The sequence below is a fragment of the Pongo abelii genome, chromosome 2 (genome assembly GCF_028885655.2).
Source record: "Pongo abelii isolate AG06213 chromosome 2, NHGRI_mPonAbe1-v2.0_pri, whole genome shotgun sequence".
NCBI classification, from domain to species: Eukaryota; Metazoa; Chordata; class Mammalia; order Primates; family Hominidae; genus Pongo; species Pongo abelii.
This window is the reverse complement of record NC_085928.1, coordinates 141,882,717-141,907,775: the sequence shown is the minus strand read 5'-3', so window position 1 is coordinate 141,907,775 and position 25,059 is coordinate 141,882,717. Positions and strand designations below refer to the sequence as shown.

General features: G+C 37.5%; 1 protein-coding gene and 1 pseudogene across 1 annotated transcript; both read right to left on the bottom strand.

Moving 5' to 3' along the window:
• Positions 1 to 8,568: 8,568 nt before the first annotated feature.
• Positions 8,569 to 9,317, bottom strand: LOC100439810 (60S ribosome subunit biogenesis protein NIP7 homolog; annotated as a pseudogene).
• Positions 9,318 to 21,862: 12,545 nt separating this feature from the next.
• On the bottom strand, positions 21,863 to 24,414 carry LOC100439484 (G2/M phase-specific E3 ubiquitin-protein ligase). Its single transcript, XM_024244996.3, is given in 8 exon segments — positions 21,863 to 21,941; positions 21,943 to 22,059; positions 22,062 to 22,138; positions 22,437 to 22,561; positions 22,563 to 23,379; positions 23,382 to 23,425; positions 23,427 to 24,279; positions 24,381 to 24,414. Coding segments are annotated over 8 exon segments (2,112 nt in total). The 3' UTR covers positions 21,863 to 21,896.
• Positions 24,415 to 25,059: the final 645 nt, after the last annotated feature.

Sequence of the window (25,059 nt, the reverse complement as noted above, 5' to 3'; positions counted from 1 at the left end):
TGAGCTTCACAGAACAAAGTGCAATTTTGTTTGGTATTCCTTTGAATTTCTTCACCAGAGTACAGCACAACTGGAATCTCTAAATACTTCCCAAATAATAAGCAAAGTAGAGCAAAAAGAAAATAGTGTACTATACTAGAAAGAAACAGAGGTTTAGTTACAGCAAGTAAGGTTTTACTTTTTTTCTTGTTTGTAACTGTCTTCTGACAATGTATTTACTTACTAGGGGACATATTTTTTTCTCTCTTTGCTCTACCTTACAAATGTTCAAATCCCAGTTCTACATTATTAGCCACTTAACTTTTGAGCCTTAATTTCTTTATCAATGAGATGAAGGTAATAATTCATGTCAACAACAGTTGTTTTGATATTATATAAGAATCAAGATATGCTATGCTATCTAATATTGATGAACCAATATTATTTAATATTATAAATGTATATAATAGAAAAATAAAAGTCATAAACTCTAAAAAATGGGATAAGGGAGAGGGAGATAGTCTAAATGTGCCAATTCTTTATTTAATAATAGGGAGTGAATTAATACTTTCCCAGATTTTAAAAACCAAGAATGAAGGGCAGAAGGAAAATAATGTTTATGGATCATTTAGTAAGCACCACTCATTCTCCGTAAGTGTTAACTTTCTCCCTTCCTTATAAACCCTTTGTTTTCTTCCTCTGTAATTCTAGAGCAGATAATGCAATATTTGGAGCAGTACTGTATTAAGTAAGCATTTAGGGCACCAGGAAAGCAAGGACCATCAAGATGAAATAAACTTGAAAAGGATTTGCTAATTAATGTTTTATAAAAAGCATCAAAATAATAATCACAGTGGAGAAATTAGAACTTTGTTATGGTTCCTTCACTAATTTCGTGAGTATAGAATTGAGGACCTCTAGCGATATAAAACCAGCTCTGAATTGGAGAGATTTAAAAAAAAAAAATCTGTGAAAATATGGAACAAGAGGCTTTATATAACTATGATGAAAACAGGAAATGAAGATAGGCCTGAGAGATCAAAGGAGAGTTACAAGAGAAGGCTTTGCTGGACATTGAAAGTTTACCACACACCCTGCTCTGTTAGAACAGCTTGTTGTTACCTGTTGCTAACCCCATCTGTACAGTTGAAGATGCTCCGCAAAGTTCAGAGAGCTAATGGGATTTCTCCAAAGCCTCATAGTCAAGTAAGTGCCAGAGTTAGAATTTGAACCCAAATCCACTTGGTTCCATGGCCCAGCATTCTCTAAGAGCAATCACTGACTGCTGTTTTTATTTATAAGTCAAATGGTACGCTGTGAGTAAATGGAATAAACTGACTGAGATCTTCTTTTGGTCCTTCCTCTGGGAATTTTAAGATTTTATGTCATGACTAGAACATAAACTGTGTAGTGGTTATTATTACTGTCAGTAGGTGGGGGAAAAGATATGTACATATGGAGGTCATAGATAGTCTTAGGGGAATTACAAAGGTGATAAATAGAATTTCCACTGGAGAAAAAATGTATATGTTAATAGTTATTTAGAAATGTTGTAGTTATATTTTTCCTGAGATTCATTATCATTTCCACTCTAAGGATTTTCCAACATGTAGTCTTATTTATAGGCTTAGTTATATCAGCTTCCCCTTTATGATCTGAAAGCAGAGTCTTTCAAAAATTATATGAATAGATTGGATTAAGGAACTCTTTAAAAATATACCAGATCATCAAATGTAATTGCCTTCTCATCCTTTTTTTTTTCTGTAAAATTGGAGAAGACATATACTTTCTTTAATATAGATTTCTTTAACCTATGTGTCAGTGTGTAAATATTGATTACTGGAAAACCACGTGTTAGTTCACTTGGGCTGCTGTAACAAAATACCATAAACTTACAACTTATAAACAACAGAATTTGCTGGGCGATTGGGTGCAGTGGCTCATGCCTGTAATCCCAACACTTTGGGAGGCTGAGGCAAGTAGATCACTTGAGTCAAGGAGTTTGAGACCAGCCTGGGCAACATAGTGAGACCCTGTCCCTACCAAAAAAAAAAAAAAAAAAAAAAAAACTGGGCATGGAAAAAAAAAACAAAAACCTGTGGTTCCAACTACTCAGGAAGCTGAGATAGGAGGATCACTTGAGCCTGGGATATTGACACCGCAGTGGGCTGTGACTGTGCCACTGCACTCCAGTCTGAGTGACAGACTGAGACCCTGTCTCAATAATAGTAACAATAATAATAATAAAGCCCAGAATGTATTTCTCCCAGTTCTGAAGCCTGGGAAGTCCAAGGTGCTAGCAGATTTGGTGTTTGGTGTGAACTCTCTTTCTGGTTGGTAGATGGTGTATAGCAGTGTCCTCATGTCGTGGAAGGGGTAAGGGATTTCTCTCAGGCCTCTTTTACAAAGGCATTAATCTTCCCAAAGGCCCAACCTCCTAATACCATCACCTTGCAGGGTAGGATTTCAACATACAAATTTTGGGGGGTTGCAAACACTCAGACTATAGCGATATGTAACTATTAGAAAACTATGTTTGCCATAAGATATTTCTGTATTTATATATGTTAAACATATAATTTAAGATTATTTCCAAATATGAAAATCAAATAGCATTTATTTTTGAATTTAAATCTCTGTCAGCAACAAAATTGATTCTAAAACATAAACCCAGGTTTAGCAAAAATGTCCTTGACACACAGTGAGAAATTCAAATAGACAATGGTTTCATGGTGCCTTAGCTCTGAAACAAGTGAAAGTGGAAAATTCTTATTATTGAACACTTTCCAAGAAAATACGCTATTTCTTATTAAGGTTTTCTATACTATCTCATATAACCAAGGAAAAGATATCCTAGTTAATCCAAAGTTCTGGTTAATTTGGGGCCAATTTTAAAAGAAATGTCATATGTCATATATCATCCTATCTCATATATATCATTTATTGAACAGCTACTTTGTGCTGGGCACTCTACTAAGGACTTTAATGCATCACCTCATTTTATTTTCATAACACACAGGAAGACACTGTTATTATCCCCATTTAACAGATGAGGAACCCAGTACTTTAGAGAGGTTGTTGAGTTTTCCCCACGTCATATCACTAGAAAGCAGTAGTGCTTTTCAAACCAGGTCTGTTGGATTTCAAAGTCCATGCTGCAAATCACTACATTTCATTTAGTATGTACGCTCTAGTAGCCATGACTTCCTCTTTCCTTAGTCATTCAGGAGTCACTTCTGGTTATCATTCTACTAAAAACTTATATTAGAGATTTTCAAATGAAGGAAAGACAGTGCAACTCTTTCACACTTGGTTCATAGAGCATTTTCTCAGAATAACATGGCTTACAACTTGTGTTTTATTCTTATAAATATAATTTTATAATACTATATTATCTTTTTATTAAAATCTGTCCTACAGATAAACTATCTCCTCAAAAACATCATGTCTAGGAGTACAAAATTTTAAATAACAGAAAATATGACTTGCCCACATCTGTAGCCTTCCTCAGTTCTAGCCCATCTGTAGGCTAAATTAGGAGTAAAAGAAATGGAAATAAAATAGTCTATTTCTAGTGAAAGCAAATAAATGACAAAGGGGAAGTAAAACTGCAAAATAATCTAAAATCAACTGAAATTAAACTGTGTAGCATTGAAGTTGGTGGATTAAAGAGGGGATTTTCATAGTTTTTTGTTTTTTTAAGTAAAATAGCTGTATCTTAGTGTCTGAGTTAACTTATTACATAACCAGTTGACATGAACACAAGGTCCAAGTCTACATGACAGCAGGTAGATTAAGAAATCAGGTCCTGGAAGCCACTGGCCCTTTCCTTTGTTTCCCTTAGCTTTACCCCTTGACTCATGTACTTCCTCTTCCATTTGGTAAAAGATGTCTTAAGGAAAGGAAAAACCTAGCTCAACAATGGGAACACTCTCTCAATATTTTAAGAAGGGAGCAGGTGGATTTATTACTACCTGGGCAGTTAGCAGTGGTGATGACCTATAGAAAATATGGGCAGGGATTTCTAGTTTTATCTCCGAAAATGTTTAATATACTTGTCTCTATTTTCCTCTTCAGCTTTAATTTTTTTTCGTTTTGCTTCACTTTTATCACCCTACCCAACTTTACTCAAGTGGACTTTTGTATAGAAAATGACCAAAGGCATTCAGCCATCAACAGTTAAAGAGGCCTTCTACATAGTCAGGCCATCTCTCAGCCAACATTTATTACAACAACAACCCAATTAATGTCGTTCTTAAGAGTCTGCTGACTTCAGTGGCATTTCGATTATACAATTTTAGGTTATTAGAGTGGTTCTCATTGAGAAGGGGAACCAAACATTCCTTGTTGCCCTCCCTTCAGGATATGCTCTTGAATATTTCTTCCACTGAAGGTTTCCTGGAAATGGTGAATCCAGTGCGGCAAAGCAGGTGGAATGGAGTAGTGAGTTGGCTGTCCAAAAGAAAGTCTGACTGCCTCTGCTTGGTTCACCAGTGGCCAGCTAGGAATACCACAATCATTATTACAGATCATTCCCATTAACTCATAGTCCTGAGATCTTACTCAGGTCTCTAGCAACTCGGACTGTGAGTGGTAAATTTCAGTTCTGCCTGTTGAGGGGCCAGAGTGAACTATGTAATTCCCGAGACTCAAACAAGCCTCTGAAGAGAAGCTGCTTATCTGATTTGCATAAAAACTTTGACTGCACTAGTCAGATAGGGTCATCACAGTTTTAAGAATCAATAAATCCAAATTCCCAGATAACTTATGAAGATCATAAAAGGATTTGTTTAGACTAGTTGAATATATTCTGTTTTATTAGAAGGATAGAATTTTTACAAAACATCAATTTTTACCATAGCACATGAAATAACTACAAAATGCATGTAGTAGGAAGCTAATAAATAATTCTGCTTCCCTGAGGAACTGATTTGACAGCAGCCCAAATAGCCTTCAAAGCGCTAATTTAGTTTCTGTCCCATCCTGCTTTCTGTTATCCCTATTTCCTCCTTGTGACCCAGTATATGATTCAAATAGAAGCTGTCTAGGGTCATTAAAGCAAGCTGTTGCAGAAGCTGGGCTGTTGATTCAACATTTGGCAGACTGTTCAGTGAAAGCCTTGATTTCATTTTTGTTAGGCCAGCAAACAATAGCAGCACACTGGCTCTGCTGATAAAAAGAACAAACAAAACAAACCAATACGACATTTATATTTCGAAACAAAAGAAGTAGGGGGTTTTTCCCTATTCCACACTTTTCTGGCATGAGAAAGTCTTAAGTAACCAGAATGAGAACTGGTTAATTCTCTGATAGTAAAGGTTTAAAACCAAAATTCATAAAAATACATAAATAAGTAAAGTAGATAATTGTCTTTCTCCCAGCCCTTCACTTCCTACACTGATGACCCTCTTCTCTTCCTACTCTGTTCTACATTGCTATCTGCTCAGTACAATTATTCTCTTTGTAAAGCAGGCTATTTAGAAAGGAAAAGATTCACTGCTTTGTAACCTTCATGCTGCCATGAGCAGTGTCCTGGTTTATAGTTCAAAGCTGATATTGACCAGCATGTCAGAAGAATTTGTACAGTACTTTCTACTTGTCACTGCACAAAATGGAATTTTGATGATAAAGTTAATCACTATAGATCCTAAATTAGGTAAAGCAAGAGCCCACTTCGGGTGCCCATATTAATAAAACAATCCAGGCATTAGACACATCTTAGTATGAACCTGCATATCTCCAAAATTTTTGATCAGACTAATGATAGATAATCTGAGCACTGAGAAGAAGAGAAATTTTTCATGGCTGAAAGCATAACTCGTTACAATCAGCATAATTCTTATCTCCTTAACAAGCAGCAAGTTAATAATGTCACATTAAGGAAGCTTGGGCTTTTGTTGATCAGTGTCTTCTGGAAACAGGCCTCTTGGCGCAGTCATATCCTGAATGACGCAATTTGTAAAGGTGTCTTAGTCTAACACAGGGAAGCTTCAGGCAAGCTCACGCTTATCTCCAGTGAGTCTTTTCAAACACTATTTGCTGAGGTCCTTTAATATAACTTGTCCAATTTTTTTTTTTTTTACACAAAAGCATGAATCAAAAACTGAGGAGAAGCACTATATTGGAATCTATCACAATTAACATTTTGTGGTGGCATTACAAAAAAATGTTTCTTAATTTCACTGTGCTTTTCTATAGTACCCAAATTTTTGATCTCGAACAAAATAAAAGAGTAAGAAATATTTTTCAGAATCTTACCATTTTCTAGTTGCTGCATAGCTTAGGTAAAATTGAATGGGTGAGTAATAAATCAACAGAAAGTCTCAGTGGTCATTTCATAGTTGTATTAGTCCATTTTCACACTGCTATAAAGAACTGCCCAAAACTGGGTAATTTAAAAAGGAAAGTGGTTTAATTGATTCACTGTTTAGCATGACTGGCCTCAGGAAACTTGCAATCATGGCAGAAGGTGAAGGGGAAGCAAGGCACCTTCTTCACAAGGCAGCAGGAAGGAGAATGAACACAGAAGGAGCTACCAAACGCTTATAAAACCATCAGATCTCATGACAGCTCACTCACTATCATGAGAACAGCATGGAGGAAACCGTCCCCATAATTCAATTACCTCTACCTGGTCACTCCCTTGACATGTGGGGATTATGGAGATTATGGGTATTACAATTCGACATGAGAGTTTGGGTGGGGACACAGCCAAACCATATCAATAGTATCATTTTATTGGGGGTAAGGATCAGAATCTAGGCATGACTTTGGTATCACAAGGAAGAAAATACCTTGTAAGATCAAACAGTAGGGAGAAAGAATACGGAATCATACTTTAGTTCACCCAGATATACTAGGCTCTCACATCTAGTGTGCATATGAAGTTTGAGTAATGTCCGGTCAGGATCAGAAACCTTTATCTTCAGCCTGAGTGGATTAGACAGAAGAAATGTCCACAGTAGCAATTTGATTTCTTCTCAAGTATACTTCTGCACCTTGGACCAAAAGAATCAGCATCACCTGGGAACTTGTTAGATCAGTAAATTTTCAGAATTTACCCTAGACCAACTGAATCATAGTCTCTGTGGATAGGGCCCAGAAATCTGTTTTAACAAGCTGGATGTGATTCTGATGCACATTCAACTTACAGACCTACTGGAATACAAATTCAATAGCAGTTTAGAGTGGGAACTTTGGAACCAGACTACATGACACGGAATCCCATGTCTATCATTTACTAGTAGTTCTTTAAGAAAGCCAAATTTAAGCAAGTTATTAAAACACTTTGTGCCTCAGTTTCCTCATCTAAAAATGGGGCTAGGAATAATAGCTTTTAAATGTTTGTTAAGACTAGAGCAGTAAATATTTATGAAGCACTTAGAATAGTCTCTGACACATGCTAAGTGCTTTGAAAGTTTCCCATTATTCTCCTAGGACTGTAGGAATATCCAACTTAATGTTTCTGGAATCTCTTAAGTCCCAATAGGAAAGCAAACATGTATCTCATATCAAACAAGTATCATGTCATTTATGCATTCGTTCTTCAAATATTTATTGAAAATCTACTAAGTTTAAGGTATAATGTTATGTTCTTCATATTTTTAGATAGTAACTCATAATCTTAAAAGACATATTTAAGAGTGCATTAGTCAGAAGCCCAGATGATGGTAACTGGATCAGACTGGGAGGGGTAGAAATGGAAAAAAAAAAAGCAAACAAACCAAAAAACTCCCTACTTTAAAGAAAAGTATATCTATTTAACCAAAAACAGAATAGAAGATACACATAATACTCCCCATCAATGAGGATTCCTAACCTCATCTTAACTTCTCTTCTAATTGTAATACTATTTTCCATGTGACCATGGTGGACTGATTACTGTATTTGCTACCTCAATTTTGTTAAACATGCTTATTTAAAAGAAAGATGTATAACTCAATAAAGAATATAATTATTTCTTTTATTCAACTGATTTTGCTCTCTCCATTTTATTTCCACTTAATGAATTTGCCTGACAATCTTGATGCACATGTGGAAATTTTGCCTTTATAGATGAAAAGCTATCTCAAGTATTGGACTATAGGTTTTTTTGTTTATTTTATTTATTTATTTTTACAATTTCTACCTATCTACTCTGATTCAGGTACTATCATCTGGTCTCCTGACTGACATAATTCACTCTTAAATATGGCTTTTAAGATTATGAGTTATATAAAAATGTTCAGCATCATGTCTTGAACCTAGTATATTTTCAATAAATATTTGATGACTGAATACACAAATTAATGGTATAATACTTGTTTCATATGGAAGACATGTTTGCTTTCCTACTGAGAATATGTATATTTTGACATCCTTTATTTATTTATTTTAATTTTTTTTGAAACGGAGTATTCTATTTCATCACAAACACAAAGATCTGAAACCCCATTTTTGAGCCATCTCTGTATATAATAAGAATCCAGCCTGCATCTCTCAGTGATAGAGAGTACAGTAAACTAAGATGTCCCTGAAGAGGCCATAGTGTTGACAAAATTCAACATGATGGTGGAGTCTACATAAACACAGGAAACAAAACTTGGCCCTTCCACACAGCTGTCCTTGCAATGACTTCGTTTTAAGTCAACGTCTCTTCATGCTGTGCATATTCCCCAATGTCTGCTTGATGAAGTACCACAATCGCCATGGGGTCTACTTTTCTGCAGTCTTGTGTAGATTTTGCTGCCACCCCAAAACCCAAAGGGATGTCTGCCATGGCATACACTACCACTCCCTGGTACTGAGAACTATTTTCGGTGATTCGACCCAGACCATATTTCAACACATGGTTCCCATAGAGGAAGGACTGCTCTGCACCACGCTTTATCCACACTTTATACTTGGCATAAGGTGCAAGGTAATTCAGGGCTGTGACGTGAACCGAAACTTGTGGGTCTTAGCGACTTTTCCAAAGCAGGTTCCCAGTGACACCAGCTTGTCCCCGGAGATATTGGCGTCCAGCTTCACAAGCTTCTCACTCACATAGTACACCCGGTCGTTGTGCAGCCAGTAAGTAGGTGCGGTCGGGCCGGTCCAGCAGCAGCTGAAGATTCTCCCTGATGTATTTCACAATCTTCTCAAACATGACATGGGTCTCCTCTTCAGTCAAAGGCCGCATTTTCCTGCTGGGTTGGAACACCAGATCCTTGTGCCTCAGTCTTATTTATTTATTTTTAAGAGATGGAATTTCTCCCTGTTGTCCAAGCTGGAGTATAGTAGCGTGATCATAGCCTACTGCACCCTCGAACTCCTGGGCTCAAGTGATCCTCCTGCCTCAGCCTCTGGAGTAGCTGGGACTACAGGCACACACCCATACTTTTAATCAATGTGTATTATATTTGAGTTGTGTTTCTTGTAAATAGCATAGAGTTCAGTCGCGGTTTTTAAAAATCCATTTTGACTATTTCTTTTTTTAAAAAAAAATATCACTTTTTTGAGGTCTGACATATAAAAGAAGTTTTTACATATAACTTGTATATATAAAATGTATACTGCTTGATGAGCTTAGGGAAAATTCCTATTTTTAAATTAGTATGTTTGGATCATTTACATTCATGTTATGATTGATATGTATGGATTTAGATTAATGGTACTACAAAATTTGGCTGCTGTTATTTACTTTTCAGAGTCTTCAAATACTTGTACTTGCCTTCTGTCCAGGGTTTGTAATTATATTCAGTGTGAGAAAAGGTGTGAAGCATGCTTACTCCTTCTTACGTGAAACTGGAACTCTGGGGATAATTATTGTTAGAGCTCCCCTTAAATCTAGGGATCAGAGTCCAAGTTTTTGAATCTTACATGAACATTTTTTTTATCAGATCACAATCTCAAATTTGCTTTTAAAAGCTATTTTCCTCCAGCAATTAAAACAGTGCTCTCCAAAACTCCCAGGATGGGCTGCTCAGAAAACTCTTCCCAGTACACTGCTATGGTTTCAGGAGTTCCCCATAGTTCGGAGTTGCTTGAGGTGAGCATTCATGATGTTGTAGACTTTTCTTTTTTTTTTTTTTTCTTTTATTATTATTATTATTATTATTATTATACTTTAGGTTTTATGGTACATGTGCGCAATGTGCAGGTAAGTTACATATGTATACATGTGCCATGCTGGTGCGCTGCACCCACCAACTCGTCATCTCGCATTAGGTATATCTCCCAATGCTATCCCTCCCCCCTCCCCCCACCCCACAACAGTCCCCAGAGTGTGATGTTCCCCTTCCTGTGTCCATGTGTTCTCACTGTTCAATTCCCACCTATGAGTGAGAATATGCGGTGTTTGGTTTTTTGTTCTTGCGATAGTTTACTGAGAATGATGATTTCCAATTTCATCCATGTCCCTACAAAGGACGTGAACTCATCATTTTTTATGGCTGCATAGTATTCCATGGTGTATATGTGCCACACATGCACACGTATGTTTATTGTGGCATTATTCACAATAGCAAAGACTTGGAACCAACCCAAATGTCCAACAATGTTGTAGACTTTTCTAACGAGACCAAACCAAATCGCTAGATGGCTAGTGTCACCAAATAATTGTATCTATTAATTTTTTTCAACCAATGTTTTTAAAGCACTTATAATGGGTCAGGCTCTGTTCTAAGTATTGGGGATGTAGTAGGGAACAAGAAAAGGCTCTTGCTCTAGTGGGTGAGGGGGAAGAAATAAAGACAATAAATATATAGAAATATGACTGAATCAGACAGTTTAAGTTAGTGTTAAGTGATATGAAGAAATAAAATCAGGGTAATGGGCTAGAAAGTAATGGGGATGAGAAGGACAGAATAGCCAGAATAGCCGCTTTACCCAATTGGTCAGAGAAAGCCTCTCTAGGAGGTGACATTTGAGTTGAGGCCTGAATCTTGATAATAAAAGAATCTGGTGAAGAAATGGGTGGCAGAAGATTTCAGGAAAAGAGAAATAAAATTGCAAAGACTTGATCTACTTTTTGTTCTACCTTTCCTTCTGCATTTCTGACCACAGAATTTAAATCTACATGAAGAAAAGTGGTTTTTTCCCCCAACAGCTGGGAACCTTAATTGAATCTCGAAGTGTGTAAACTAAACATACAAACCTCAAACCTTGTAAGCTACCCCAGAATTAGACTGATATAACTCACTCCCCAGTATTTTTTTCTTCAGATCAGTGATACCCAAATTCTGGCCCAATATTAAGGGAATTTGGACAGAGTTTTAGCTAGGTATAATGTTTTGAAGGAGAGAGTCAGATCATCAGATTGTGGATAAGAAATCCAGATGTACTATTCCATTCTTTCACCAAAGACACCAAAACATATTATTTGCATTTAAATCACATTTTTAAACTGCCATGAAAGCAAGCATGCAAAGACCACCTATGGACTGCAGATGGCAGACTATACCCACAAACTAGTGGTTGAACCCTCTGAGCGACCTCAGAAACATTTGGGAAACACTATGGGCCCCAGGTTCTTGTGTCACAATGATTATACCATGCAAAAGATCTATAACAAGGATATTTACAAGTGTTGGAACAATGGGAAGGTTCTGTATACTGATACCACTGAAGTTACCCCCTCATGGTAACGAGACATTTGAGAGGCCCTGCTCTGAGAAATACTATTTTAGTGACTAAAACATCCCAGACTCAGCCCTATAGGATGAAAGCTAACATGTAAGTAGTACTTACAGATACTGACAATTGTCTGTGATTAAGACTGTTGAGAGAGAGCAAGTGGAGTTGGGGGTCTTTGGAGTTCTTAGTACTTTCTAGGTTGAAAAACAGTATCTGGTGCACTCAAGCAGTATAGTAAGAAAAGGCAGTAAAACTTCCAAAAATGGCATCTTTATAAATGGCATGATTTTGTGACATCAGCCATTTGCTAGCCTAGGGATTCTGTTTGGTTTGGTCTTAGAAAAGTCTACTGTATGATTCTATTTTTATGACTGCCTCAAAAAGACAAAATTATAAAGATGGAGAACAGATTAGTGGTTGTCAGGAGTTATGGGCAGGGGGAGGTGGTGACCAAAAAGAAATAGCACAAGGGATTTTTTGGGGAGGTGATGGAAATGTTTTATGTCCTGATTATGGTGGTAGATACAGGAATCTATATATGTATTAAAATTTAGAAAACGTACACACACACACAAATTTACTCAAAATAAAATTAAAGAGTAATATAAAAGCGATTTTCCTAGTAATAATGACTTTTCCCTTCAAAAAGCCATTGAAGAAAAACAAGAGGTTAAAGAAAAAATGCTCATGAAGAAAAGGAGCCAAATTCTCCACTCCCTCAATCACAGTTACCAAATTTTGCTCAGGTCTCTGCCTTATTCCATCAAAAATATAGCTATTGAGTGAGTCTAAGACAAAAGTCTTCCATAAATACATCATTGAATAATATACACTTATGCTTTAAAGAGTAAATGATAGTTTTTCAGCTATGAATTAGTATTCACTTGTATTGTATACAGCTGGGACCATGAACTAGGGCTTTCACAAAATGAAAAAATTTTAATTGTAATTCATCAAAAAATTAAATTAACAAGTTAATTTAATAATAAGCAGTTTAATTAATGGACACATAATGAGTATTTAGACCTGTATTCCACCAACCCATTTATCTAACTTTAATCTGTAATTAAATTTCACTAAAATTCAAAAGACATGCTCTTTTTAAGCTTCTAGTAGTACATTTTGTATCAAGGTGGTAAAACTAACCAATAAAACAATTTTGAGCTACATCTTCCTGTCTTATAGCAGTATATTTCCTAAAACTTAAGGATTCACTTTGTTACATTTGTTTTATTTCTTAAGATGGTATGTTCTCTTGCCCATGTGAAGCTCAAGGCAGATTTATTTCTCTTTACCTATATGCATTCAGGGAGTTTTTAAAACAAATGCAACTTGTCTTGTTCAGAAGGAATTAAATTCAGTGTTGGGAATAAGGAACCAGTTTTAGAATCTAGACCAATCACAGAATGGTGGCGTGATCCAGTGGGTCCCTTAGTCTGTTTTCCAGCAGCCTATCTCCCAAATGAAAATGTGGGGTGTGATTAGTGACATGTGTTTCCTCTCTACTCGCAGGAGCACATAACAAGGTGAATTATACTAATTATAATACTAACTACCACTGCACTAGGTTATTTATACACGTCATCTAACTGGATTGTCACAGACCCTCATGAAATAGATGTTGTAAGTAGATCTGTTAACTACCAGAAATTTGAAATTTTGAGGTTTAATTCCAGCTCTGACATCCTGGACATCAGGACCTTGCAAAGCTCAGAGTCCTTACTTCTACTTTGCTCCAAACAAGTCCTCCTTGCTAGAAACGCCTCCACTGTGTCATCTGTTGACCTCTCTGATGATGTCAGCTGTTGGGTCTTAGTTTTTTAAGCTCCTCAGTTGTTACCATTACCCTGTAGACTTTTAACAGTCTAATAGTTGTTCCATCCAAGATATTATTGCTTGAATTTAACTTCAGTCACTTTATTTTCACTCCAATGTGTCTGGAATTGGTGGGTTCTTGGTCTCGCTGACTTCAAGAATGAAGCCGTAGACCCTCACGGTGAGTGTTATAGTTCTTAAAGACGGTGCGTCCGGAGTTTGTTCCTTCAGATGTTCAGATGTGTCCAGAGTTTCTTCCTTCTGGTGGGTTCGTGGTCTTGCTGGCTTCAGGAGTGAAGCTGCAGACCTCCGCAATGAGTGTTACAGCTCATAAGGGTAGCATGGACCCAAAAAATGAGCACCAGCAAGACATATTGCAAAGAGCAAAAGAACAAAGCTTCCACAACCTAGAAGGGGACGCAAGCTGGTTTCCACTGCTGCCCCGTAGCCTGCTTTTAGTCCCTTATTTGGCCCCACCCACATGCTGCTGATTGGTCCATTTTACAGAGAGCCGATTGGTCCATTTTACAGAGAGCTGATTGGTCCATTTTGCAGAGTTCTGATTGGTCCGTTTTGCAGAGTGCTGATTGGTGCGTTAACAAACCTTTAGCTAGACACAGAGTGCTGATTGGTGCATTTACAATCCTTTAGCTAGACAGAAAAGTTCTCCAAGTCCCCACCAGATGAGCTAGACACAGAGCACTGATTGGTGCATTTACAAACCTTTAGCTAGACACAGAGTGCTGATTGGTGCGTTTACAAACCTTTAGCTAGACACAGAGTGCTGATTGGTGCATTTACAATCCTTTAGCTAGACGGAAAAGTTCTCCAAGTACCCACCCGCACCAGAAGCCCAGCCGGCTTCACCTCTTACTGGCACTTGTTGCGAGACTTTGTGGCATCTAGCCAGGGCACTCTGGCAGCCCAAAGTGAGCTCGTCCCCAGATGAAGCCCAGCAGGCGCTGGCCGGCTGCGCCCAATGTGGGGCCTGCCTAGCCGGCGCCCACCCAGAACCCGCGCAGGCCCGAGAGCGCCACGCACAGCCCCCACTCCTGCCCGCGCCTCTCCCTCCACACCTCCCTGCAAGCAGAGGGAGCCGGCTCCGGCCTCGGCCAGCCCCAGAGAGGGGCCTCCACAGCGCAGCGGCGGGCTGAAGGGCTCCTCCAGCGTGGCCAGAGCAGAGGCCGAGGAGGCGCTGAGAGCAAGCGAGGGCTATTAGCATGTTGTCACCTGTCACAATGCAGTTACCCATTCATTGCATTACACTTTGTAATTGGGAATTTGAACCATCTTAGAAATCGAAGTCTAAAGTTCCAGTAACTGACCAAACCTTTCGTCCTTCTGGCTCTTACTCCATTTAATCTCATAAAAACCTCTGATCGGCCTGTTCTGTCCATCTTCCCCTTTATGTCAGCTCCACATCCTTTCCACCTCTTTTCTCCTTGCCCAGCTTGAAATTCACAACTAATCATTTGACTTTCTTAATGTCCGCCTCTTCCTTTTTTAAGCCAGCAATTCTGAGAGGCTCACCCAAGGCACTCAATGTAGTACCTGAGTATTGCTGCTGGTTATTTGGGGCCCAAGGGCTCTTCTGTTAGCAGGTGATGAATGCCACCAGCACTGGGTCCTTTCGTTCAATATTGTGGGTTCCCTTTTGGCCCAAGGTGTATCTAGAAATGTTATCTGGGAGCTAAGGCCTGGAACAGGGGCCTCGTGACTCTGACCAGTGCCCTATCTTGCTGTGGTTGAGCTGGTATCCAAGACCCAAGATAAAGTCTCCCCAACTATTTCCTCTTCTCTCCTCAAGTGGAAGGAAGGGAGCCACAAGCTGTGCAGCTTGGGGTTAGAGGAAAGGTGATGCCGGCACTCCTTTGGCTGCCCCAGTTGGTGTGATGCCCCCAGACCACTGTCTCTGAGCCTAGTTCAGCACAAGGACTTGCTTAAGTGTTGCAGTCCTTATGGCTTAGACTTCGTTTTAAGTTTTCTTGGAGACAGACAGCATTATAACCCTCAGTGGCAAAATTTATGAGAACTCAAGTTTAAACCCCTGGGATCCATGATTCCTCTCTGACTAGGGCTAGTTTAAATGCTCCCTCTATAGGCAGGGGTCAGCTGAGTTTAGTCTGGTTTTCCTTTCTGCTCTAACAGGACAGCACCCAGTGGCTGTGTTCCTCCAGTCCAAATTCCCAGAGATGCTCTCTGCACCACTCCCTACCACTGCCAGGATGGGGGAGGGGTGGCCTCAGTGACTCAGGCCTGATTTTTCTATCTCTTCAGTAGTGCCTCTTTCAGCGATATGAAGTTAAAACCAGGTACTGTGAGTGCTCACCTGAGTTTTTTTTGTGTTTTTTTTTTTTTTTTTTTTTGAGACTGTCTCTCCTTGCTCCTCAGATTGCAGACAGCCTATTGTGGGACCTTGTGATCATGTAAATTAATACTTAATAAACTCCCCTTTATATATATCCTGTTAGTTCTGTCCCTCTAAGAGAACCCTGATACACCTCAGTTTTCTTATTTTGGGAGATTAGCTGAATTAATTCATGCTTATCTCTGAACGAGCACAATGTTAAGTACCCAATGTTAGCTATTATTAGTAAGATGAGTAAATTAGGACTCCTATCCTTCCCTCTAATCCTTTCCCCACTCTTCTGTATGCACTGTTCTCCCACCCTAACAACTTTTGTTAGCTTTGGTCATCTCTTCTGTAATCATAATTAATCCTTGCATACTTTATTCATTGGTTGAATCTAAAATAAAAAATATCAATACACAGTATTTCTATTGTGATTGTGTTAACATTGTTTACTATCCTATGATTTCAAAGTGTCTTATTTTATTTTTTATTGTATGCCTTCATCAAACACTAAGATGCTGTATCTGCCTTAAACATATTCCATCTGTGATAAGGGATGTAATATAATTGTTGAAGACGGATTTCCCAGAACCATCTGACTTCTTATTACAATCTGAACCAGCTGCTCTCTGGGCTGGATGCCAAGCTGTCATCCTGACTTTTTTTCACCCAAGTCCTGGGTTGGAGTCAGTGTTCTAGGATCTCAAGTTTTTACGTTTCTTGGATTTAATTCTTGTTCTGGCTGGAGAACATCTTCAAGTAATTTTCTTGAAAGGGTGCATGATAAATCAACGTGATGAATTTTTACATGCTGGAAAGTGACCTCATTTTTTTCCTCTCACTTTCTCACTTGATTGATATTTTTACTGAGTGTGGAATGTTAGGTCCATAATTATTTTTCTCAGAAAGTTGAAGTTATAGCATCTAGGTATTCTAATAAGAAATTACATTCTTTTTTCTTTGTAGGACATTGTGGTCCCCCTCTAGAATGTTTCACAATGCTCTCCATGCCCAAAGTGTTCTGAAATTTCCTGAAAATGTTCTGCGTTTGGGTCTTTTTTTAAAAAAAATTCATCTTGTGGTCATGGTTACACTCATGTATACAAGTGGTAAACATTATTCAAAAAAATTGCACGTTGAATTGAATTGTGCCATCAGGAACAAGAAATCCTATAATGCTTAAAGCCTGTGCCACAACATTCAACATTAGATTGTACCATTATGTATGGTTTCTCTAATTGTTTTATGTGTATATATGTTTAATGTCTTGAACTTCATCCTAAGCAGGAAATACATTCTTTTCTCATCTGAGTCTGTCCCTGTCAGTCTTTCAGAAGACCAAAGGTGGTAATTTTGTACATTAAGAATACCCTGGACTGAATGGTGCTCTCAAGAGGCCAGGAGGATTATCTGTGTCAGAAGGAGAAAGGAGATAAACTAAGTGACTTTAAGTAACTTGGAAAATTTTCTAGCCCACTGTACCCAGGATTTGTGTCCTTTGAGAAAGGGCCATTCATGATTTTCTGTTGGCTTGTGGGAGGGAGAATGCATGTTTTTCCATCCTGGGAAACTTGCTTCATAGTGACTTCATGGCCAGACCTGCTTGAAGTCAACCAATTACTAAAGGGCATCCATATACCTGTGTAATTCTGTAGATGTTGCATGTCAGCTTCATTGAGGTCATTGAAACTGGGCCCAGAGGAGATGCAATTTACTTTTATAATAAGGAAGTTAAGATATAGCAAGAGACTAAAGAGAGTTGGAAAGATATCTGCCACCTACATTCAATATTTTTTTCTGTTTGAAATTATTCTATTTTGTTATTAATAAGATAACAAATCTTTGTAAAACCAACCCTTTGCTTGTTTCTTTCTTTCTACAATATCTGCTTTCAGATTAAATTGGTAGTAACTTAATCTGGCTCTCCTGTAGAATCTACATTTACAATTTTAATGGTTTTTATTTTTTAAGCGCTCTATTACATTTGACCTTGTTTTGAAATCTGTTTCTTTTGTTTTGTTGGGGGAGAATGCTGAGAATGTTGTGTTCCATTAGAAAGAAATCCTCAATCATAGTAACAGTTTTAATAAGATCACAAGTCTGCCTGTTGTTCCACCAAATGAAATTTCCATCACTTTAACAATAGTTGTCATTTCAAGATGTGTATAAGAAGATTGAAGAAAACCCCTGATATGGTTTGGCTCTGTGTCCCCATCCAAACAGCAGGTTCCCCCCATGCTGTTCTCATGATAATGAGTGAGTTCTCACAAGATCTGATGGTTTTGTAAGGGGTTCCCCCCTTCACTCAGCTCTCATTCTCTCTCCTACCACCCTATGAAGAGGTGCCTTCTGCCATGATTGTTAAGTTTCCTGAGGCCTCCCCAGCCATGTGGAACTGTGAGTCAATTAAACCTCTTTTCTTTATAAACTACCCAGTCTCAGATATTTCTTTTTTTTTTGCATTAGTTGAACCATAAAAACTAGTTTAATAGCTTATTTTAAAAGTAACAATGCAGTACATGATAATCATTATATGAAATAATTACATGTTTATAATATAATGATTTTGTTATGATCATTTTCTTATAATGACTGAATGCTGAAGACACAGTAACTGAAAAAACTTACCTATTATACTCCCTTTGACTTGGTATTTAGCATTGAATACAAAAGTTCCAATAACTTCCATATAATTAGGGAAAAAATTTACAAATGCATAAAATAGAAACCAAGGTGAATTCTCATGCTGGTAATCAAATAAAGGCTTTTTACTTAACCCAAACAAAAAAGTCCCTTCCTCAAATTATAGAAACTAAATATTACAAAGTATAAAATTATAAGTTTCTGGTGAGATATTTTAAAGAATCTTTATCTTGAATAGTAGAGAACTGTATAAAAGGTGTTAAAGTTTCCATATTGGAAGCTGCTTAAAAAAATGAATATCAAACTAACCAAAACCATTAACAGTAGATGCATTATAGGTCAATTTATAGTTTTCCTCAACATTGAGAGCAAGAGAAAACAGCCTTAAAATATACAACGTTTAGGCAATTGCAATATTTAAGAAATATATATACAATTTATAAAGATTTATAGCATAATTCTTTTTTTTAAATCTAATGTCAGTAAGAATTATGCACTGGTGATAAAATGAATAAGAAAAGAGGGGGCCAGGCATGGTGGCTCACGCCTGTAATCCGAGCACTTTGGTAGGCTGAGGTGGGCAGATCACAAGGTTAAGAGATCGAGATCATCCTGACCAACATGGTGAAACCTCGTCTCTACTAAAAAAAAATACAAAAATCAGCTGGGTGTGGTGGTGCACACCTGTAGTCCCAGCTACTTTGGAGGCTGAGGCAGGAGAATCACTTGAACCCAGGAGGTGGAGGTTGCAGTGAGCCGAGATCATGCCACTGCACTCCAGTCTGGCAACACAGCGACACTCCATCTCAAAATAAAAAAAAAAAAAAGAAAAAAGAAAAAAAAGAAAGAAAAGAACAATTATAATACCAACCATTTGACAAAATGACACTGTAGAAAGTAAATAACCTACAGGTTTCACTGGTATTCCTTGACCATACAGATTAATCTAAAAATCCTAATAATGGAACATCCTTCAAACTAGAAAACATTTTGCAAAATATTTATGCTTCACTTTAAAACACGAATATCCTAAATTATTTATACCATCTTATCACTAAGGCCCTGTCTACATATAAAATAAGTAAAATGAGGAATTGAAATACTGTTTTTAATTGTAGCTAACCCAAGTACCCTGCTCTCCACCTGCCACCCCCACCCCAACAAAGTGTGTGTGTGTGACTTATCAGCTTTAATTTCTACCCTAGGGGAAATTAATTAAAACTACAAACCAGAAAATAGCTTTAACTAGTTTTTTTGGTTTGTATTGGTTTTTAAATGTTATAAAAACAAAGTGGATAAAGAAACAAAGTATCTTTTTATCAACACATTTGGAATAAAAACTGTATGGTGAGTTTGCGTTTTATATTAGCTATTCAAACTCTTTGATAATTGATCCTTCAATTACTATTGGTAATCCAAAAGAATTCAACCAAAGACAAAGAAATGCCTTGTTTAATGTTCTTAAATATTTCAAGTTAAAGTAAAACTTTGATTTGCTAGGTATGCTAGTGTATAGATTGAAAAAAACATGAGGAACAAAGAAAAGTACACTAGGATTATTATTTTAGTTTTCCTTTGGTATTAAGAGAAACAGTATCTCTATCAAATCTATTTTGTTACTTTTCTTAAAAAATATCAATAATTTGGCCAGGTGCGGTGGCTCATGCCTGTAATCCCAGCACTTTGGGAGGCCAAGGCGGGTGGATCACCAGGTCAGGAGATCGAGACCATCCTGGCTAACATGGTGAAACCCCATCTCTACTAAAAATACAAAAAATTATCTGGGCATGGTAGCGGGTGCCTGTAGTTCCAGCTACTTGGGAGGCTGAGGCACGAGAATGGCATGAACCCAGGAGGCGGAGCTTGCAGTGAGCTGAGATTGTGCCACCGCACTCCAGCCTGACAGAGTGAGACTCCATCTAAAAAAAAAAAAAAAAATTATCAGTAATTTAATGATATTTCTTAAGAAGAGTGAGAATATGACAACAGCTGACACCTGCTTTGTGTATTAAGAAAAATATGGTTAAAACATTTTACTTCCCATAATGATTTACCTATCATAATGATTTACTTTCCTGGAAAACTGAACCATTACATCATTTAAATCTGATAATGGATTAAGGACATCAGACTTTGTTTTCCAATTTTTTCTTTTGTGGGAGTATAAATATGGGGACGTGACTATGGGACTATATATTTTCACATTGTTAGCACATTGTTAATACAGTTACTTTTAGGTATTGTCTTTTAGTAGCATTATTAAAGTTAAAAAATAAAGGAAACAGAAGTAAAGAGTTTATAGAAGGATACACAGAAACACAGTACTTATCTCTGAGTGGAGACATTGGAATAGGTTTTTCATTCTATCCTTTTTACTTTGTACATTGTTTATATAACAAATATCATTCAAGAGCAATGAAGATAGCTATATAATGCTATGGTGCTAACTTACCTTAGCATACCACCATCTTGATAATAAATAATGGTCAAATGGCCAAACCTACCAATCCACAGAGATCACTTAAATACCTAAAATGATTATGGATCAGACATACAAAATACCAAATATAGGATACAGAAAAACAACAACAACAACAACAACAAAAATTTCCCATGTCTAAAGCCAAGGCTTTAAAGAAGACACACTTTCTTAGGTATTTTCAACTAAATGTTATCCACCTCAAAAGTGTTTAAGCCCATGGAATGTCCACAGATTCCAGAAAATTTGTGCAATTCTGCTTTTTTTTTTTCTGAGATGGGGTCTTGCTATATTGCCCAGGCTGGCTGAACATCTCGATTCTCCCACCTCAGCCTCCCTTATAACTGGGATTACAGGCACATACCACTGTGCCCAGCTTAATTCTGCTTTTCATATAATACTTCCCACTAGGTATAATCTGACTGCAGTGTGGGTCATCTTAATATAAATCAGTAATCTTAATATAAATCAGTCATATTTATATTATTATAAATCAGTAATCTAAAAACATTTTAAACAACTAATTTGGTGCCATCCTAGAAAAGCACAAACCCCAGAATATATGCCTGTGATTTATATAACAAAATTTAACCAATTAGCTTTTCTATTTAACACTTTAAAATAAAATAAGGAATAATTTGAAAATTGAATAAACCTATAAAAATTGTAGCATTCCATATGTAATCCTAATTTACAAAAATTGTGGGTAAAACAAGTTTTACTTTTATATACCATGCTACCGTACCTAAATAAAATCCATACAACCATTTTGAGAGTATTTATATTGTGGTTTATGAAGTATGTATATCAAGAAAATGAGAAACTATCACCTATTTTGACTAGTATGCTTTAACAAAAAAAAATTTTTCTTACCCTAAATGGCCATAAAATTCCTTTATGTTCATATCATAAATGTTATTAGGCCAAGAAGCTAACTAGTTTGTTCAAAGTAATGATGAAAAAGTTAGTGAAACAAAAGAGAGTTATCAATAGCAGCTTTTAAAGAAGCTTCTCTTTGTTCAAGGGAACATTTTAATGTCCAATGTAATGAGAACTTTCTTCCTTTTCTAGTCTTAAAAGTGTTTCTTACGGTGAAGTCCATATTTTCTTGAAACTCTTTATATGTATTGGTGATTGGAATTGCTAAACAGTTATTACACTTGTTTCCAACAGGAAAATCCAGTTGAGTGGGATTTAAACCCACTCAATTGAAGGAGTGGGTTTAAATCCAGCTGGAGGAATGGAACTGCAACCAGTTGCAAAAATAAGAATATTGGCCGGGCACGGTGGCTCACGCCTGTAATCCCAGCACTTTGGGAGGCCGAGGCGGGCGGATCACGAGGTCAGGAGATCGAGACCATCCTGGCTAACATGGTGAAACCCCGTCTCCACTAAAATACAAAAAATTAGCCGGGTGTGGTGGCAGACGCCTGTAGTCCCAGCTACTCGGGGGGCTGATGCCGGAGAATGGTGTGAACCTGGGAGGCAGAGCTTGCAGTGAGCCGAGATCGTGCCACTGCACTCCAGCCTGGGTGACAGAGTGAGACTCCATCTCAAAAAAAAAAAAAAAATCTTCCATTGTTGTTGTAGATTTACCATCTTCAACAGCCTATGTGTAACTGTTCCAAAACCCCAAAGCTTTTACATCAGGTAATGTGTGTAGTGTAAAAAGATCACCAAGGATTTTTGCAGAAAGACTCAGGTTTATGACACAGGATGCTACAAAACGCTTCTGGTTAAGCCTGAATTTTCTCCAAAACACCAAAGGTTTTCAGACCCTACTTAAAACTTTCAAAGGGTGCTTAGACTCTCTGAATTACATGGTAGACAAGTATGTCTTTTACTACCATATATTTATCACTTAATGTCATTATAAATCTGAGATATCCAATTAACTCAAGGTAGTTACAGCATTCATTTATTACTGACTTTAAGTCAGTTACAGTTGTTGCAGTATTTATCCTGATTATAATCTGTGCCACATTAAAGTCTGAAACATCATCTAAAATTGGCTGGGTATTTTTTGGTGCATAAACAAGGCAGTTAAACAAGGTTTTAGAAAAGAAACCAGGTGAAGGACCACCACGAACTAAATAAATGGCAGACATTTTGCCAGCTTCATAGTAAAGATTCCCTTTCAGAGCTTGAGAATTTAGAGATAAGTTTTTTGACAAGGACCCTTCAAACAATGATGAATTCTCAGGATGTTGCATTAAGACACTCAGAAATTCTTGCTTTGATCCAGGATGTCCACTTCCAAAATTATCATTTTCAATAACATATGCTACTTCAATTGCATATGAAGGATTAAAGTTTTGATTTCTGAATCCATCTAAGGCATGATTCCAGATATTGGCTTTGTTGATACATAATCTTGTAGTTTTTTTTTTAATTTGGAATCCTAACTCTATTAATAGTGTTGATACATTCCTTCTGAATTTGCTGCCTTGCCTCAGTAGACCTTTACTCTGGAATACAGGTGACTGTCTGGGTAATTTAGGTGATGACTCTTCCAACAATCTGGAATCTCCACATTATTAGAGTTGGATAATACCTGTTTTGGCTTTTTGGAACACTCCTGAATTGTAGATAATATCCCTACATTCCAAAAACTCCCAATTTTGTTCCCATGACTGTAGTGAAGAGCAGGCTAAGTGTGTGTCACTGGAACCACAACACTGACAGTGCTTTATTTCCCATTTGCTATCAGGTGCATTATAGTCTCACCCTTCTTTGCAATGACATCTTTGAACATCACAATGCTCATAGTGCTGCAGAAGCTCTTGATAAGCATTTTCCTCTAATTCCCAGGATGCATCTTTTTCAGGAATATGAATTCCCATTCTCAACATCTCTTTCTGAAAGATGTCACTATTATTGCATATTGTACACCTAAAGAAAAACACTCCTGCATTTACTGCTTAAACCTGTAAACGGTCTCTATGAAACCAAGCATTCTTACAACAAGCACTTTGTAATATGTTATAACTTAGGATAGGCTCAATAAATTCCGAGCAAATGGTGCATGGTAAGGAGTCTCTATAATTATTAGATATAATTATTTGAACAGGTCGATGGTTCCAACAAAATGATGCGAAATTGCCAGTAAACTGGAAAATACATTCTCTCTGAAGTCCACATGGGAAATAACTTCGTTCACATTAGGGTGCAACACATCCAACTGAAGCACCATTTTTCTTGCAAAGACAGCATTTCAGTTTAGAAGCTCTATTCACTTCCTTCCTGGTATCTTCTAATAGAAAACCACAAACTCCTTCTTCTTTACCTCTCTGCCAAATTCCACTTGATATCAACAAAGAGTAATAATGTACAGTGAGATTCCATTTCTCCTTAATTTCCTTTTCTCCATATTTATTAGGACAGTCATCATTTTTTCGACAGAAAACACAAGCCACCTACCATTCCCTACTGCCCAGCTGGGCAGTGGTCTTGGGGTGGCCCATGTTCCTGGTCCAGATTACTGGTCCAAGAAGGGTTAAAATGGACCTTGTTCAAGGTTCTGTGAGTCACCAGGTTTATTTTCATTCATTTTACAAGGCGCGCTGGGCAGAAGTTCCAGAGCGTCAGTGTCACTTTTCCCGGCCTGCTCTGCACCGCAGCACGCTGACCGTGCGTAGCCACATTCAACCTCAGGTGTTTCTTCATAGCAGTGTGAGAACAGACTAATACAACCCCACACTTTTAAGAGTAGGCAGAGAGGTAATGAAAAATGATGTCTCGTGTTTGTTTCTTTTAACTTCGTAAAATTCACAATAATGATGTTTTTGGCTGGAAATGATAGATTTCTCCCTTTGTTCGTTCATTATTTCATTTAACAAACACATGGTGTTTGTTAAGTATTAACTCCTTTATTCTTCATCATAATTTTTTTTTTTTTTTTTTTTTTTTTTTTTTTTTTTTTTTAGATGGGGTCTCGTTCTGTCGCCAGGCTGCAGTGCAGTGGCAATCTTCGCTCACTGCAACCTCCGACTCCCAGGTTCAAGTGATTCTCCTGCCTCAGCCTTCCGAGTAGCTGGGATTACAGGCGCCCACCACCACGCCTAGCTAATTTTTTTTGTATTTTTAGTAGAGACGGGGTTTCACCATGTTGGCCAGGCTGGTCTCAATCTCCTGACCTCCATCACAATTTTTTGAGGTAAGTACTATTATTATCCACATTTGATAGATGAGGAAA